The sequence below is a fragment of the Cupressus sempervirens genome, chromosome 11 (genome assembly GCF_028749045.1).
Source record: "Cupressus sempervirens isolate cs-2001-9-10 chromosome 11, ASM2874904v1, whole genome shotgun sequence".
NCBI classification, from domain to species: Eukaryota; Viridiplantae; Streptophyta; class Pinopsida; order Cupressales; family Cupressaceae; genus Cupressus; species Cupressus sempervirens.
In genome coordinates this window covers 232032602-232049838 of record NC_143128.1, presented here as the reverse complement: position 1 = coordinate 232049838, position 17237 = coordinate 232032602, and the positions used below count along the sequence as shown (strand labels likewise).

Genomic DNA, 17237 nt, shown 5'->3' with positions numbered 1-17237 from the left:
TTTTACCTCTTTCAATGTAGTGCTCTAATTTTGTCATGTAATTTCATCCCTTTAAATCACCATGCAGTTGTCTTCATCTATTATCTCAAACTTGAGGTTAGAATTTGTTCCAATGAAAAATAAAATTAAGCAGATATCAACTTATCAATCAAAGAAAATCTAACCAACAATGGCATGTGTGATGGTTAAGTTGTTGTGTCGTTCTCGCAATCAAGGTTCAAATCCCATTGGGGATAAGGTCCCCCATTTGTGGCCTCACTAGTACATAGCTCCAAGTCAAAGCGTTAACCCCTCCTTGGCATCTAAGCTCGATATTTTCTACTACTTTTTAAGGTCCAACATCTTTGCCTTTCCATATCTTCATCAAAAACTATGTATTTGTTCTCTACCCAAACAACTGTGGCTTGGTTGCCAAGGTTCAAAAAATAAATTTGCTTGGGTCTGATTAATAATGTCTTAGGAAACATTGTATTCATTGAAAAGGCCTCTTGCACAACATAGGAGGTGTCGATCTCTTTCTGTTGAAGTTGCCCATGCTACTAACTCTTCTAGATTGAGAGCCCTTGAAGTAAGCCTCTTGTAGTGTGCTCGGGTTGAAAGCCTTGAATAACCCTCTAAAGGATTCTCCTTAAATGAAGAACACTATGATCCTTTCCATTATCACATTTAGTACCACCACAGTAAGAAACTGAAACTGTACTTGACAATACTCTACTTTACCTTCATGTTTCAAATGTGCTAGATCTCTGAAATTACAAATTATTCCTATTAAAACTTTTTGTCAATTATTGACTGAAATCCTCCATAGTACTAATAGAATCATGTCCCTGAATTATCATGCCATGACACCACCACTCATGAGCTATCCTTCCACATGAAACATGGCTTAATAGCTTAGCTTCTTCACTTGATGTCTAAATTCGATGACCTTGTTGTACTACTTGTTTTTTGAAGTTGGAGATCATGACTTTTCCCAGATGATGCTAGATATCCTTCCTTTCATTATACCTCCTCCTATGCCCACTCTTGGTTTTCAACTCATAAAAAAATATAAAAGTCATATCACCATAGCACTCAAGCATTGACTCTTCTAGATTGAAAACCTTCGCAGTGGCCTCTTGTAGTGTGCTTGAGTTGAAAGCCCTGATCAACCCTTTAAGGGCTTTAACTAATCCTTTAATGAAGAGCACTATGAGCCTCTTTTCTGTCACATCGGATACCATCATAGCAAGTTTTTGAAACTCTTCTACCTAATCCTCAACTATATCTTGTTTCAAATGCTCTAGATCTCTGAAATTCTAGATCCTCCTATAAAACCTTTTAGTCATTCATTGACTAAAGTCCTCCATAGTAGTGATGGAGTCATGTCCTTGAGTTATCATGCCATGATACCACCATTCATGAGCTGACCCTTCCACATGTAAAGTGGCTTAACAACTTCTACTTTGTACATTGAATTCAAGAAGAAGTAGGTGTCTAAATTCGGTAACCTTGACCTTGCTGTTGTACTACCTGTCAAATCAAAGTTGGAGATTATGATTTTTACGAAATGATGCTAGATATCCTTCCTATGATCATACCTCCTCCAACACCCACTCTTGGTTTTCAGCTCATAAAACAATATAAAAGTCACATCACTGTATCACCCAAAGCATTATATTCATCAACTTGTTCATTTCATTGACTTGATCAAAATGTTCATCATCTATGTCTGAACTTGGGCCTAAAAGATCTGATATTTAAAGAAGCATTGTCAACCCCAACAAACGGTTTACCCCCATCAAAAGTACTCCTTTCACACCTACGCCTGTCAACACTTGGTTGCTGATATAAACCTCTTGACAGCTGAACCATTTCCATCATCATTTCAGACATAAATATGAACTCTTCAATCTTTTTTAAAAATGGGTTTGACTTGAAAAACTACAAAGTTGAATTTTGATAGCAATATCACAATTTAACTTGTTATGGAAAATGAATCCTACTTATCAATTAATAAGCTTAAGACGCTTTCCAATGAATGGTTCATAAGGCGCAACACTCGTTGAAGGTGTTGTAAATGGGGTTGCAAACAAAGTGGGATTAATTTTGGAATAAACTATATGGTTAAGAACGCTTCAGTTGTAGTACTAGGAACGGTGACACCTTAAGAAGTCCTAATGCTTTACCTCAGTGAGCATTTGCAATGAGTGTTAACATGAGAGAGAGGCTCTTCTGAACCATTATTCATGAAGCATATGTCAATGAGTTTGACTCAAAAAACTATACAAATGAATCTAATAACAATATAAAAAACTGACTTGTACTGAAAAATATCTCCTACTTATCAACTAATGAGTTTAAGGGGCTTTCTAATGAATGGTTCATAAGGCACAAACACTTATTGAGGGTTTTGCAAATAGGTTGCAAGCAAAGTGGGCTTAACTTGGATGAAACTCCATGGTTTACCAAACTTGAGTTAGAGTAGTACTAGGATATAAGAGCATCACTTAGGTGCAATGAGTGCTCAAAGTCCCATTCATTCTCTTGAGAGATTGGTTTTTGAGAACCAGTACTCATGAAATATGGGTCAATGAGTTTGACTCAAATAACTAAACAGTTGAACCCTAATAATAATATCACAATTTGAACTGCTGTAGAAAAAATCTCCTTATCAATTCATCAATGAGCTTAAGAAGCTTTCTAACAAATGGTTCATAAGGCACATCACTTATTGAAGATTTTGCAAATAGGATCACAAGCAAAGTAGGCTTAACCTTGGAGGAAACTCTGTGGTTAAGTGCACTTGAGTTCGAGTAGTATTGGGATGGTTGACCTCCCAGGAAGTACCAATGCTTCATCATTGTGAGCATCAAATGGGTTCTTGTCAACCACTACTCATAAAACATGGGTCAATGAGTTTGACTCAAATAACAAATAGTTGAATCCTGATAACAATATAACAATTTGAACTATTGTGGAAAAAAAATTCCTTCTTATCAATTCATCGATGAGCTTAATAAGCTTTCTAATGAATGGTTCATAAGGCACATCACTTATTGAAGATTTTGCAGATGGGGTCACAAGCAAAGTACGCTTAACCTTGGAGGAACCTTTGTGGTTAAGCGCACTTGAGTTCGAGTAGTATTGGGATGGTTGACCTCCTAGGAAGTACCAATGCTTCATCACTGTGAGCATCAAATGGGTTATTGTCAACCACTACTCATGAGACATGGGTCTATGAGTTTGACTCAAAAAACTACATAGTTGAATCCTACAACAATATCAAAATTTTACTCGTTGTAGAAAACATCTCCTACTTATCAATCAATGAGCTTAAGGGACTTTGTAATGAATGGCTCATTAAACACAACAATTGTTAAAGATTTTGTCAATGGGGTTGCAAGCAAAGTAGGCTTAGCCTTGGGGAAATTCTATGATTAAGTGTGCTTGAGATGGAATAAAACTAGGATGGGTAACATCTCAAGAAGTCTTGGTACTTCAACTCTATAAGCATCACCTAGATTCAATGAGTGCTAAGTGATATATTCATTCTCATGAGAGATGGGTTCTTGTAAACCCACTACTCATTAAACATGCCTCAAGGAGTTTCACCCAGAAAAACGGGGGGTGGATTTGGACAATCTTAATGAAGTAGAGTTCATCGTTCCAAATCTATTCAATTCCAGTAAAGAAAAGACAGCTTATGTTCTTCCTCCAGGGTGTCTAGTGACAAATATTAAGGAAGCTTCGGAAATCATAATGGTATGTGTGAAGGAGGACGACTAGGTTACAGATCGTGGTTTTATAAGTAATCTTGTTTTATTGGATCCTCGAGCAGTTTTTGCTGATACCCTGCTTCTTATCTTTGTTTTATTCTCTAGTGTCTCAGCTTATGTTCCCTCTAATCCCCTAATGTTTTTTCTGGGATCCTTTAGTTTTAAGCTATGCCAGAGTTTTTTGGGTGATGTAGGCAGCTTGGTTTCTTTTGGGCTCCCCTGTTGGATTGGGGGTTTTCTCATATGTTGTTTTTGCCTTCCTTTATGGTTTCCAGCTTCTGGTATCTGAAGTTGTCTCAAGGCAGAATCTGTTTAGGTTTATTATAGTATCTATGTTGTAGCTCGAAATCATCCTCTATAGAATCAGTTTCTTTTCGGACTATTTACAAAGTTTTAGTTGTCTTGTAAATAAGATTGTATAGTAAGGATTATATGAATATCTCAAAGGATCTTATGTAATTCTCTAAAAATCAAGATAGTATACTCTTTAGATGCATTCGGTTTTTATCTCTCCTTGTATTGGTTTTATTTCTTTCCTAAAGTTAGTATGGAAAAGGAAATTGAGAAGCATATCATGAGCTAAACGAACCCTTGATTAATGTTGAGCATTATAAATCCTGCATTAAACCTGCAATTATTTGGTTCTCATGATTTGGGTACATTTGGAATCAGAATCAAGCGGTATGTATCTTAATCTAAGCTCAATTGGACCTATCATAATTAAAACAAAAAAAAAGGAAGCAAATTCAAAAGTAAAATGTTAACAGAATTTGACACATTAATTCTGTCATGTAGTTTTGTCTAAGGCAATAGAGGTGATACTCAACACAGCTCAGTTATATGTTAAGAGATTAATCCTGTCATAATCATAGAAACTGGCAAAAACTTAGAATTAAACGTAATCTTTCTAATAAATTTGACTTGAGAAGGACACCAATTATCAGATGGAGTATTAAATAATAACAACAGTCTGAGAGACATATGAATTAGGCATAGGTGTATCTCATGAAAGTGGTTAAGTAGGCGTATATATCCTTAAAAACATATAATATAACAAGGGAACTGTAAATTAATTCTCGAAATCGACTAAAGGATCACTAGTCAGGAAAAAAGGGATATCAATTCTGATAATATTATTTTCTAATGAAACTAACGTTTTATATGAGTATCTATACATTTTAGTAGGTAAGGAAGGTGTAATCACATAATCCAGAATTGTTGTGGTACATTTTGTTGCAAGAAATGAAGATCAGATCATCTTAGTCACCCTCTCCCTATTCACTGGATAGCAAAAGTCATCCTTAACAAAGATTGATATAATCGTCTACGTTCAGATATGAATCTTATCAATACTATTGTATACAAAACAAAAGAAACTTGTAACATATTTGATACTGGGATATGCCCCTTTTAATCATGTAATAATAAAGGACTATGGTCCTAGGCAAGACTGGAGGTTTTCTTCTCCGTTCTTTCCTACCAATGCCTGTTTGAACAGAGATACATGTACTTCTTTTATTTAATTAATATAATACATAAGGCTTCAGCCGTTTACCGATCCCAAAAAACAAAAATTGAGTTATTTAGTTTAATTATTTAGCAATGTCTAACTATTTTGTGTATATATTATTTATGTTTAAATATAAATAAATTTATATGAGATAAGTTCAATATTGATTTTTTTTCGAATTTATACCTTGCTGAATTTCATCCAAATTTAACAATCGACGAACTCGAATTCAAATTCGAACCTTGTGACTTAGCTGGTAATAGAGGAGCTTTTCATTAATTAGGATAGTTGTTTTTTCTTGTAGAGTTGAAGTGTGGGATTAGACAAAGTTTTTGGGACTAAGCAAGGGAAGTCATGACAAACGAATGCATTACTGTATTGAAATTCAGAAATAAACAGGGTTTGTCCTATTTATGAATTCTATTTTATCAAGAGGAAACATGTGATGTTCTTCTTTATTTTCTATTCTCTCTTTAGGCTCCAGCTAGAGTTTACCCTGCTGATCAATGAAAAATCTGCATCAAGCTCTTCAATTTGAAAATGGCTATATTTAAGATCTCACCTCCTTTGCTGAGGACATTTATCTAGTTCTTTAATGTCATTTGGTCCCTCGCCATCAAGGCACCTTGGAGGTCACAAGCACACATACAACCCCATCCTTGGCATGTGGTAAGCTGAAAAGGGCAGTGAAGAGCTTTTAGATAATCCATGGTGTCAAATATCAAGCAAGTTTGAAGCACTGAGCTCTCAGGAAGTAGTGATGATGCAGTGCAAATGGTGGTAGTTGGTGTTGGGTAGTCCAGGAGAGTGAAGAATGATTCCTGGTTTTTGCTCCCTACAAACAGTCAGAGTGACTGGGTTGTTTTGCATCTCTCCTGAAGGTGCCTGGTTGTGGGATGTTGGTGTTTCGGTCAGTATTTCGTTTTGCTCATGTGTCCCAGCCTCCAGTTCATTACGTTTTCTCTCTTTGGTTATTTGCCCTGCATGAATCTGGCTTGGCCTCTCTTAGCTTTTTTAGTTTAGTTCTGTTTAGTTGCTTGCCACCTGTCCAGCTGGAATTGGCTTTCACCTTTTGCTTTTGTTTTGATTAAGCTTGTATACTTTTTGGTATGCTTGGGCAGGAAGGCCTTTCAGAACACCCTCGAAATTTATACAAGAAAATAAACTTTGCATTTACAAAAATTGAATCAAACTGCACGCGATTTGTGCTTCGACAAATGTATTCAAAATCCCATTCAATGATTACATTTCAATAAAATAAGCTAAAATACAGGTCAGTTTTTTCGCATCAACAAATTCAGATAGACATCAGTTTTGTCACATTTCAGTAATTTCAGCAAAAATACACGTCACTTGTTTACATTTCAACAGATTCAATTAAATGTACACATAATTTGCTTACATTTCAACAAATTCAATAAAAGATGCACATCAGTTATTTGCATTTCAGTATATTCAATCATCCGATGTCACCCAAGAAGGAGAAATTTACAAATTCCATTCAACCAGAACCTTCAAAAAGAACGCCAAGTAAAACTTGAAACAAAATTATTCTAACCTGGGCAACAAAATTCACGTGCATCACCACCAGCAGGCAGAACAAAGCAATGGCAACACCAAGCGAAAGGTATTCCAGGAAACTCCTCAATCTGGGCGCTAGCAATTGCGCAAGCATTCCAGACAAGCGCGCATGAACCCTCAGAAACGTCTGCTCCGGATCCATTGAAACCCTGCAAACACCCTCCCAAACCCTTCAACAGATTGCCCCCTTACGAACGCATCTCACAATTCCCAGTCTCTGAAATTAACTGTCTATGGCCAAGTCCTGCACCTCCAGATACCGTCCGGCAAGCCAATTTACCCTAGTGACCCCAACAAATTGCAAAACTTTTAAACATAAGCAAGCAGATTGTGTTTAGCCCCAGGTCATGCCGACCCAATCTTTAGCCCTCGTTTAAATGCAGATCCCTCTACGGACATAATCATAGGCTGAGTAGCCATTTCGGATATATATAGGTTTATTGAAAGGCTATCTTGTTCCCTTCCTTTCCTTTTACAGTTTTTCGGGGGACCACAATTTCTTTTATTTGGAATTATCCTTCTGAGTGGACTGTTCTAATCCTGAATAAGGGAATATACCCTTTTTCCTCGGTATTGGTGGGGCACAAAATTCAACCCACACAAGAAACGTTTTCCATTCGTTTTCCATTTGCTAATCAGTGAGTTAAGCAAAAAGCTTGGAGGTTACGTCAGCATCTGCATAACTGAAGAGATTTTAAACTTTGACGCTCCCAAACGGTCCCAAGGAATGATTAAATTTGACGGTTTGTTCCTTTCAAATTAAGGGTTAAGGTAAGTACCCATCGAGTTAAATTATGATATTGCAAGCTGTATTCGGCTTTGTATTTTTTTAATGTTAAATTTATTAATTTGCGTTCGAAGCATTGTTTAAATGTAATGAGTGTTGACATTCATCATAAAATATCTAGTGTGAAAGATGAGTCAATGAGTTTGAATGATATCAATACTACATTAAGAAAAATATGTCAAATTACTCAAACGAAAATATTGAATATTTTGTAGAAATCTCTTAGAAATTTACAATACAATTAATATGTCCAACTATTTTGTTTATTTGTCTAAATACTTAATATATTTAATAATTTCATGTCATTGTCAAATCTCTTAGAAATTCTAATAATATATTCAATATGTCTACTGACTTTAACTTGAAGGTTACGCGAGACCTCCCAAAACAATACAATTAGCGATTAATTTTGTAATTGATCCGTGTTTGAAGCATCATTTAAATGTAATGAGTGTTAACATTCATCATAAAATACAAATTATTGTGAAGTGTGAAACATGAATCAATGAGTTTGAATGATATGGATACCACGTTAAGAAAAACATGTCAAATTATTCAAAACTGAAATATTGAACATTTAGGAAAAATCTCTTAGAAATTTTAAATACAATTAATATGTCCAACTATTTTATTTCTTTGTCTAAATACTTAATATCTTTTAAAATAATTTCATCATTGTCAAATCTCTCAAAAAATTTAATAATATATTCAATATGTTTACTAACTTTAACTATTTAAAGGTTTTTTAATTATTTTTTTGATAATTCATATAATTTTGAAGTGGAACAATCAAGGTAGTTTTCTTTATTTAAAGTTTGGATGAAATCTTTTCTTATTAATATTTTGGAATTTAGCAATCAGAGTTATTTGGAATTTTAATTTATTTATTTTTCATGATTTTTAATGACAATTTTTTTAATTATTATACTTAATACATTTTAATATATTTAAAGGTGTAACTATAATTAAATGGGTTGTGTTGGTATGATTACATCTATAAATATATTTTTAAATATTTTATAAAAGTTTAATATAATTATATCGAAATAATATAAAGAAATAATAAGAAGAAAAACTAAGAATATGTTAGAGATTAAATCAAATTATATATCAGTTATTTTAATTTGATGAAAGTATTTAAATATTTTATACACCCTTCCATTTATGTTCATTTGTGTATAGTCAATCACACCACTCTATACCAATTGTAACATATGGAAGATTGTTTTTTAATTAAAATATTGCTAACTAATTTTTAGGTTCTTAATGCCCTTTTTCTTTCAAATTCCTTTGGTTGACCTTTGGAATGTGATCCTTTCCAAAAATGAGAAAAAAATTCATAAATTCCACGTTTGTTCCAAAATAGGTTCAACCACTCATTTGCACTACTCCTTTTATTGACCTTGTCATGCCCATAAATTTTAATACTTGAAAACACATTATCTTTTTTCTATTAAGATTACTTTTCTTACAACATTACTATAGAAATCACATTTTTATTTTCTTCCAATGATAGAATACAAATTTGAAACTAAATCTATTTCTTACACCCATTGAATATTAAGATAATACAAAATTTATTTTTCCTTAGAGATAACATAATAAAATTTGCACATTACATTTCCTTCAATAATATTGAGATGATACATTACAACACATTTCAAAAACTAAAATAGACATTTTAAATACATTATGATGCACTTTTATCCATTGGACCCTACATAATCCAAAAAAGCATATTACAATTTATTTGTCTCTTTACCACAATGTGGAGATACATATTACAGAGATACATATTGCATACAATGAATCTCTTATGTAGAATGCTCAAAGGGTCAAAAATGTTAAAGTGTAGCTCTTGTTGAAGTAAAGTACACATTATCCTAAGTATATAAATTTGTGATCATCATCATCATCATCCTCTCTGTGTGTGCGCGCACACGTGTGTGTGTGATTACTATTATGCAACTTGTAATGATAATCATATACTAATGTTTATTTTGATTAAGGTAAATCGAAATATATATATATATATATATATATATATATATATATATATATATATATATATATATATATATATATATATATGTTACAACTCAATTTAGCAATCAAGAAGAAAGCATTTTTGGCTTCTTTTTGTGTCGAGGCAAAAGAAGCGAAAATTCAAGAAGATGCAAAGATGCCTCACAGTCATAAAGGCCAAGCGTGTGAGTTGTAGGTGGAAGAAAGGGGAAGGGAAGAGAAGGATAAGTGATGTACAATTTGTTTTTTTTTTATGTTTTCCTTCTATGTAAAGCAAAGTTGTATGTGATAAATTTGTATAGGATGTTAGGACTTGTGGGGAAAGATGTAAAGCTTTAGAAAGCTAAGGAGATTTTTTGTGATGAAATGTGTATACGTGAAGGAAAGGCTAATCTTTAAAAAGCCTAGTTGTAATGATGTAAAAATGTTATTTTAATAAAATAAAAAACTATTACTGACCAAAAAATATATACTAATGTTAATCCTTGTTATGGTGTATATATATATATAATTGTTCTTTAATGGATCGGGTTGTGTTTATATTAAATTCGAGTATGTTATGTTGTATCGGCTTCCTTAACTAATATTGATTAATGGCACCGTAGAGCCATCTCTATGTGGCCCTTAGGCCACGTAGGAGTCATGTTTCTACAGGATCATGAGCCCTTGCACCATATTATATATTGGTGATTGATTGTGAGATATAGAGACATCAATCACAATGGTAATGCTCCCTTATAATCTGTGATCTAGTCTTTAGTAAAGTGCTAGGAATTATCAAGAACAATTTATATTATATACTTCATATTCATATAAAGAATACTATGAGTATTATTATAAATAATATATAAGAGTATGAATTCAATTCAGACTATTATATTTAAAACTAAAAGCATATGTGTTTTCCTATCATATCATATTTACATTTACATGGTATCAAAGCCATCCTGATAGAGAAATCAAACTTTTTGATATAAAATTCTAATTTCTTCAAAATGGTGAATCATGTAAGGTTGGAAGATAGACTTGAAGGAGCTTCAAACCTTACTTCATGAAAAATTTGAGTAATGATTATTTTACGAGGGATGGTATTAGAGCAATACATAGAGTCAAATAAACTAATACCTGAAAATGATCCAAACAAGACAACATTGAAAAGACACAATAATAAAGCCATGAAGATTATCGTAGATTCGGTAAAGGATCGCATTCTTTTGTCAATATCAAGTTAAAAAACAACTTTTGAGATGTTTTCTACAATTTAGAACACCTTTGAAATTAATAACAATAGTAGATTGCTAACCTTAAAGCAAGATCTACTTTACATCAAAATGAATAATGGAGAATTGATAACGCCTTATTTTTTAAGGATTTCAAAATTGAAGAATCAACTTGCAACTATTGGAAATCAAGTAGATGACAAAGAACTAAGCATTATAGCCCTAAAAGGACTACCACTATCTTGGGCCACATTTATTCGTGGTCAAAGTTCTCGACTTGATCTTCATAAATTTGAACTACTTAAAAATGAATGTACGCAAGAAGAATCAAGATTAGTGTCTAGAGGAAATAGTATAAATCAAGAGGGAGACATTCAAACTCTTTAAACCAATACCAACAATAAAGAAAAGAAAGGTAAATTCAAATGAAATAGAAAGGAATTCAACAAATCATACAAGAAACGTGATTGATCAAAAGTGCAATGCTTCAAATGTGACAAATTTGATCACAATCATAACTTTTGCCTAGAATGAAAGAAAATTCAAGTAGCTCCAATAGAAATCAAAGATGAAAATGATGAAAACTTTGCATTCTATCTAGCACTCTCAAGTGAATTAAACTCCCACAAAAATACTTGGATTATAAATAGTGGAGCATCATGTCATATCACAGGTTTTAGAGATAAATTTGAAAGCTTTGAAGGATACTCCTCTAAAGAAGTAACCATTAGAGACAACTTTACACACCCAGTAAAAGGTATTGGATCATGTTCAATTCAACTAAATTTAGGTATTACTCTTCAACTTAAGAACGTTTTGTTTGTACCTAGTGTAAAAAGAAATTTGATCTCTATCTTCGGTCTTGTTGATAAAGGGTATCAAATCACCTTCCAAGAAGATAAAGTACTATCTTGGCCAAAGCATTGAAAGTTATATCCATTGGATTTAGCAATGGAAGCTTGTATAAACTTTGTAACCAACAAAATTTAGCCCTAAATCATCAAGCATCAAACTCAAATGAAATATGGCATAGAAGACTAGCTCACCTTCATTTTTGTGCCTTACCAAATATAGAAAAAATTGTAATTGGGTTACCTAGTCTTAAACCTGATCATTTAGGCATTTGCAAAAGATTTTCCCTAGGTAAAAATACAAAGGGTTCCTTTCCCAGAAGTGAACACAAATCTAAATCTGTATTTGAACTTATTCATACTATTTTTTTATGGTCTTATGTCTATACCTTCCCTAAATGGATGTCTCTACTATGTAATCTTTATAGATGACTATTTTAAGAGAGCCTAGATTTACTTCCTTGAACAAAAGGAGTCACTCAAAGTTTTATCTAAATTCAAAGAATTCAAAGCCCTAGTTGAAAACTAGTCTAGCCAAAAAATCAAAACCCTAAGATCAGATAATGGAAGTGAATACATATTAGAAATCTTTAAGGACTTTTGCATTTCTGTTGGGATTAAGATGGAGTTTTCTGTACCATATAATCCTTAATAGAATGGAGTTTCAAAATAGAAAAACAGATCCATTATTGAATCAGCCAGAGCTATGATGCATGACCAAAATCTTCATACCTCTTTTTGGGTTGAAGCTTCTAATACTACAATTTATATTCAAAATATATGTCCTTGCTCAATATTGGAAAATACAACTCCTGAAGAAGTATTTACAAGCATCAAATCAGACTTAAGCCACTAAGAATATTTGGGTGTCCTATCTATATTCATATTCCTAAAGAAAATAGAATAAAATTAGAACCATCTAGAAAGAAGGGTATACTCATTGGATACAATGAATCAACCAAAGGTTACAAGATCTATGTCCCTAGACAAAGAACCATTGAAATCAGTAGAGAAGTAAAATTTGAAGAAGACATTGCCTTTAATCTTTCCAAGAACATTAATGAATCATACTTGGAACCTACTACTGAACTAGAGGAGAATGTGTCTATAGAGAATGAGAGGGAGAATGATACTGAACATATTACATCTCTTATTCCAAATTTAGAGAATACTCAAAATCCTAATAATAAAAAGAGATCACTTTGGGCTAGAAAAATGATAGAAGAAAATCACATAGAACCTCATGAAGTAGTCAAAGAAAATAAGTGAACAATGAATCATTCATGCTATGTAGCACTACTCTCAAAACTCATCAAAATAGAGCCTACAAATGTCAAAGAAGCTTTATCAATAAAATCTTGGAAAGATGCAATGATTGAAGAATATTAATCAATACTAAACAATGATGTGTGGGATGTTGTACCTAGACTGAAGAATAAAGCAGTTGTCTCTTCTAAATGGCTATACAAAATCAAGCATGCACCTGATAGTAGCATTGAAAAATACAAAGCTAGATTTGTAGCTCATAGATTCTTGTAGAAGGAAGGAATTTATTATGAAGAAACATTTGCTCCAGTCACCCGATACACATCTGTTAAAATTGCAATAGAAATTGTAACATCCAAAGGGTGGAAGATACATCAAATGGATGTCAAAACAACATTTCTAAACAGTGAAATTGAAGAAGAAGTATATATTGAGCAACCAAAAATGATTCATCACCCATGAAAAAAATTCTCATGTATGTAAATTAAAGAAAGCACTATATGGCCTTAAACAAGCACCTAGGGCATGGTATGAAAGAATAGACAACTATCTCACAAAATTAGGGTAGTCTAAGAATGAATTTGATCATAACATATACTTTAAAATAAATGGAGATGATATGATTATTCTTATATTATATGTTGATGACTTGCTAATAATAGGTGAAGAACATCTTATGGCTAAATGGAAATAGGATCTAACAACATAGTTAGATATGAAAGACCTTAGACTTCTTCATTACTTCCTAGGCCTAGAAGTCTGGCAAAGGGAGAATGACAATTTCTTAAAATAAGGAAAATGCATTGTTGATATTTTAACTGAGTTTGGAATGATGGTGGATTGTAAACGAGTAACTACTCCTATAGAAGCTAATCTACAAAAACTAAAGAATGATGAATTTGACCTGAACCTATTGATCCTACTTACTACAAACTGAAAATCAAATCACTAATGTACTTGGTTAATACTCATCCTAATATTTGTTATGCAATTAATACTTTAAGTCAATTCATGTGTGAGCCAAAGAAAATACATCTTATGGTAGATAAACACATATTACGATATCGAAGAGGTTCAATTCATATGTGACTCAAATACAATCAAGTTGAAATCAATCTTCATGGATATTTAGATTCTGATTGGGCAGGCAACTCTACTAAACGTAAGAGTACCATGGGATGTTGTTTAAATCTTGAGTCTATAATGATCTCTTGGTTCAATATAAAACAATCATTAGTTGCCTTAAGTTCTACTGAAGTGAATATATAGCTCCATCCATGGGAGCCAAAGAAGTAGTATGGTTGTGAAAGTTGCTAGTTGGGTTGCTCGAGAAACCCTTGAAGCCAACTATTATTCACTACGATAATCAAAGTTGTATCAAGCTTTCTGCAAATCTAGATTTCCACAATCGATCTAAGCATATTGAGATAACTTATCATTATATTAGGGATATGGTAGATTGAGATGTTATCAAAATAGAGTACATAAGTACAAATGAACAAACTATAGATGTTCTTACCAAACCTCTTGCCAAGCTTAAAATAGAATATTTCAGAGGAAAACTTGGTATGACTAAATTGAAATTTTGATTATTGAACTTAAGTTTCAATTTTATATGTGTGTTTATGCCTAATTCTATAGTTACATTAGATATGTAATGAAAGGTGATGATCTTTAAGAAGATAATCATTGTAAGGTGACGATCTTGTAAATGATAGGCATGTTATCATGACAGATTATGTTGTTGTTTTGGATAAGTCGGAAGTCATTGATAACAAATGTATTATGATTAATTTAGTTGTTGATCCAGTATGTTGGAGATCACAGTACTTGTTATGATAGAGTTCATAACATTATGATTATAGTTATTTGACAAGTCACTATTTCAGAGTGTTAAAGTTAGATAAACTATTATTTGGTTGGATATCTCTAATAGTGATATCATGTTAAGATTCAGGAGAAATATTTGTTATCTCACTTCTCCCTTGCTAAGAGGGATTGTTAAAGTGTAGCTTTAGTATAAGTGAAGTATACATTATCATAAGTATATAAATTTGTGATCATATATATATATATATATATATATACAAGGGCGGGGGCCCTAGCTCGGTTGGCTAAATCTTCCCTGTTGCAGGGGGTTGGTCACAAGTTCTAGTCTCCCCCATCCTCGTGGTACCAATGGGCGTGTCACGCCAACGCTACCGGCCACGTTAAAAAGTTTATCAGGCACACTGCAGTTTATAGGGGGGTCGTGTTGCATCGATTCCTGCAATCTATATATATATATATATATATATATATATATAATTACTATTATGTAGTTTGTAATGATAATTATAAAGTAATATTAATCCTTTTTATGGTATATATTATTACTATTATGTAGTCTGTAATGATAATCGTATAATAATGTTAATCCTTGTTATGGTGTGTGTATATATACACTTTTTCTTTAATGGATCGTGTTGTGTTTATGTTAAATCGGGCTATGTTATGTTGTATTGTCTTCCTTAACTAATACCGATTCATGGCATCGTAGAGCCATGACTCTATGCGGCACTTGGGCCACATAGGAGTCATATCTCTATGGGGTCATGAGCCCTTTCACCATAGTATATATTGGTGACCGATTGTGAGATATAGAGACATCAATCACATTGGTAATGCTCCCTTATAATCTGCAATCTAGTCTTTAGTAAAGTGCTAGGAATTATCAAGAACAAGTTATATTATATACTTCAAATTCATATAAAGAATATTGTGAGTATTATTATAAATAATATATAAGAGTTTGAATTCAATTCAAACTATTATATTTCAGACTAAAACCATATTTGTTTTGCTATCAAACATCTTATTTACATTTACAAAAAAACAAAACTTAACATGACAATGAAGGACACCACTTTTTCCTCCTTTTTCAACTTGCATTTCCAGGCCACAAATATGTAATTAAATAGTAGAAACCATGTAGAGTTTGTTGGTGTTTTAAAACTACCAAGCAACAAAATGCTCAATACCAAAATGACATCACTCATATAATCTAAGGACTACCCAATTCCTATTAACAATAATATGTGCAAACCATTTGGACCCAACTTCAACAAAACCAAAGGTGGTTTTCTGCTCTATAGGCTCTGCAAAACCAGGGTGGGTATACCCAGGGATGATTCAAGACTAGGAAGCACACTATGAGGATTGTTTTAGTTTCATTCTGATTCTCATCTCAAATCCTCAAATACATGCATAATTCATGACAATTTGATAAACATATCCCATATAACAGATCTGGCCAAAAATTCTTCTATAAATCTACACAAGTTCTCAACAATAGTGGCTAACTGAAGCTAAAAAATTCCATGCAAACAAGTAGATGCCATCTTTGAAAATCTTCAAGAAATAAAAGTAAAACTAATTATAATTCTGCATTTGAAAAACCATTTATGACATATTTCTCCTTCAGCTAAATCAATTTGACCAACACCTAATCTATTGGGGTTCAGAGTCTACTACAAATTCTTAGATCCAATTTGTTGCCTTACAACAAATATTATCAGCAATTCTTATCAAAATTTATCATTCAAAAATCATTTCCCCTACTATAGCAACGTTATCAAATTCATCAAAGCTTTTACTTAATCCATTGAACTAATAGCAATGATGAACATATATACAACCTAACTGGATTGCATTCAATTGCACAAGCCTTTACTTATACAATATCAAGATAACCAAGTAATCAAAAGGAGACAAGATTTAGAAAGAACTGATATGGGGACAACTCATAATTTGTATTTATTTTCTTTGAAAATTGTATACATTTACAATAAACTCAGAATGATCTTAGGAAGAAACACAGGGATCATTCTATTATTCATGTATTCACAAGAACTAACAGAGAAAATACATCATAAACTTGCTCCAAACATTGGACCAAAAATAGACTAAGCATGTCACTTAGAAAAAATAGAATTAGAACCCTTTCTCTAGCCCTGGAATCTCACTTAAATAGTGTGAGATGCAACAAGCTTCAGGCTAAGAGAAATTGACAGGCGTCCTTCAAAAGTTTTACATACACCCATCACAACAAGACAAAACTGCGAAAAATAGAAAGACTAGTACATTGAACATTCCTTTGTGGGCCCGCTTCTGTTATTCCCTTTGGAAAGACAAAAAATATTATGATCAAATTCCTTTTAATGCTCTTGTTCCTCGAGATAGGTAGCCATCAAATGTGAC

At 32.7% G+C, this 17237-nt stretch overlaps 1 protein-coding gene across 4 annotated transcripts in view; it reads right to left on the bottom strand.

Annotated features, from left to right (window-relative positions):
- Positions 1–7251, bottom strand: part of LOC149529005 (S3 self-incompatibility locus-linked pollen protein) — a 218960-nt gene extending 211709 nt beyond the window's left edge. For all 4 annotated transcript variants that reach the window (XM_089808971.1, XM_089808972.1, XM_089808973.1 and 1 more), the window contains exon 1: positions 6827–7251. In XM_089808971.1, coding sequence (XP_089665097.1) covers positions 6827–6991 — 165 coding nt within the window. In that variant the 5' untranslated portion in view covers positions 6992–7251. The remainder of the gene's footprint in view (positions 1–6826) is intronic.
- Positions 7252–17237: the final 9986 nt, after the last annotated feature.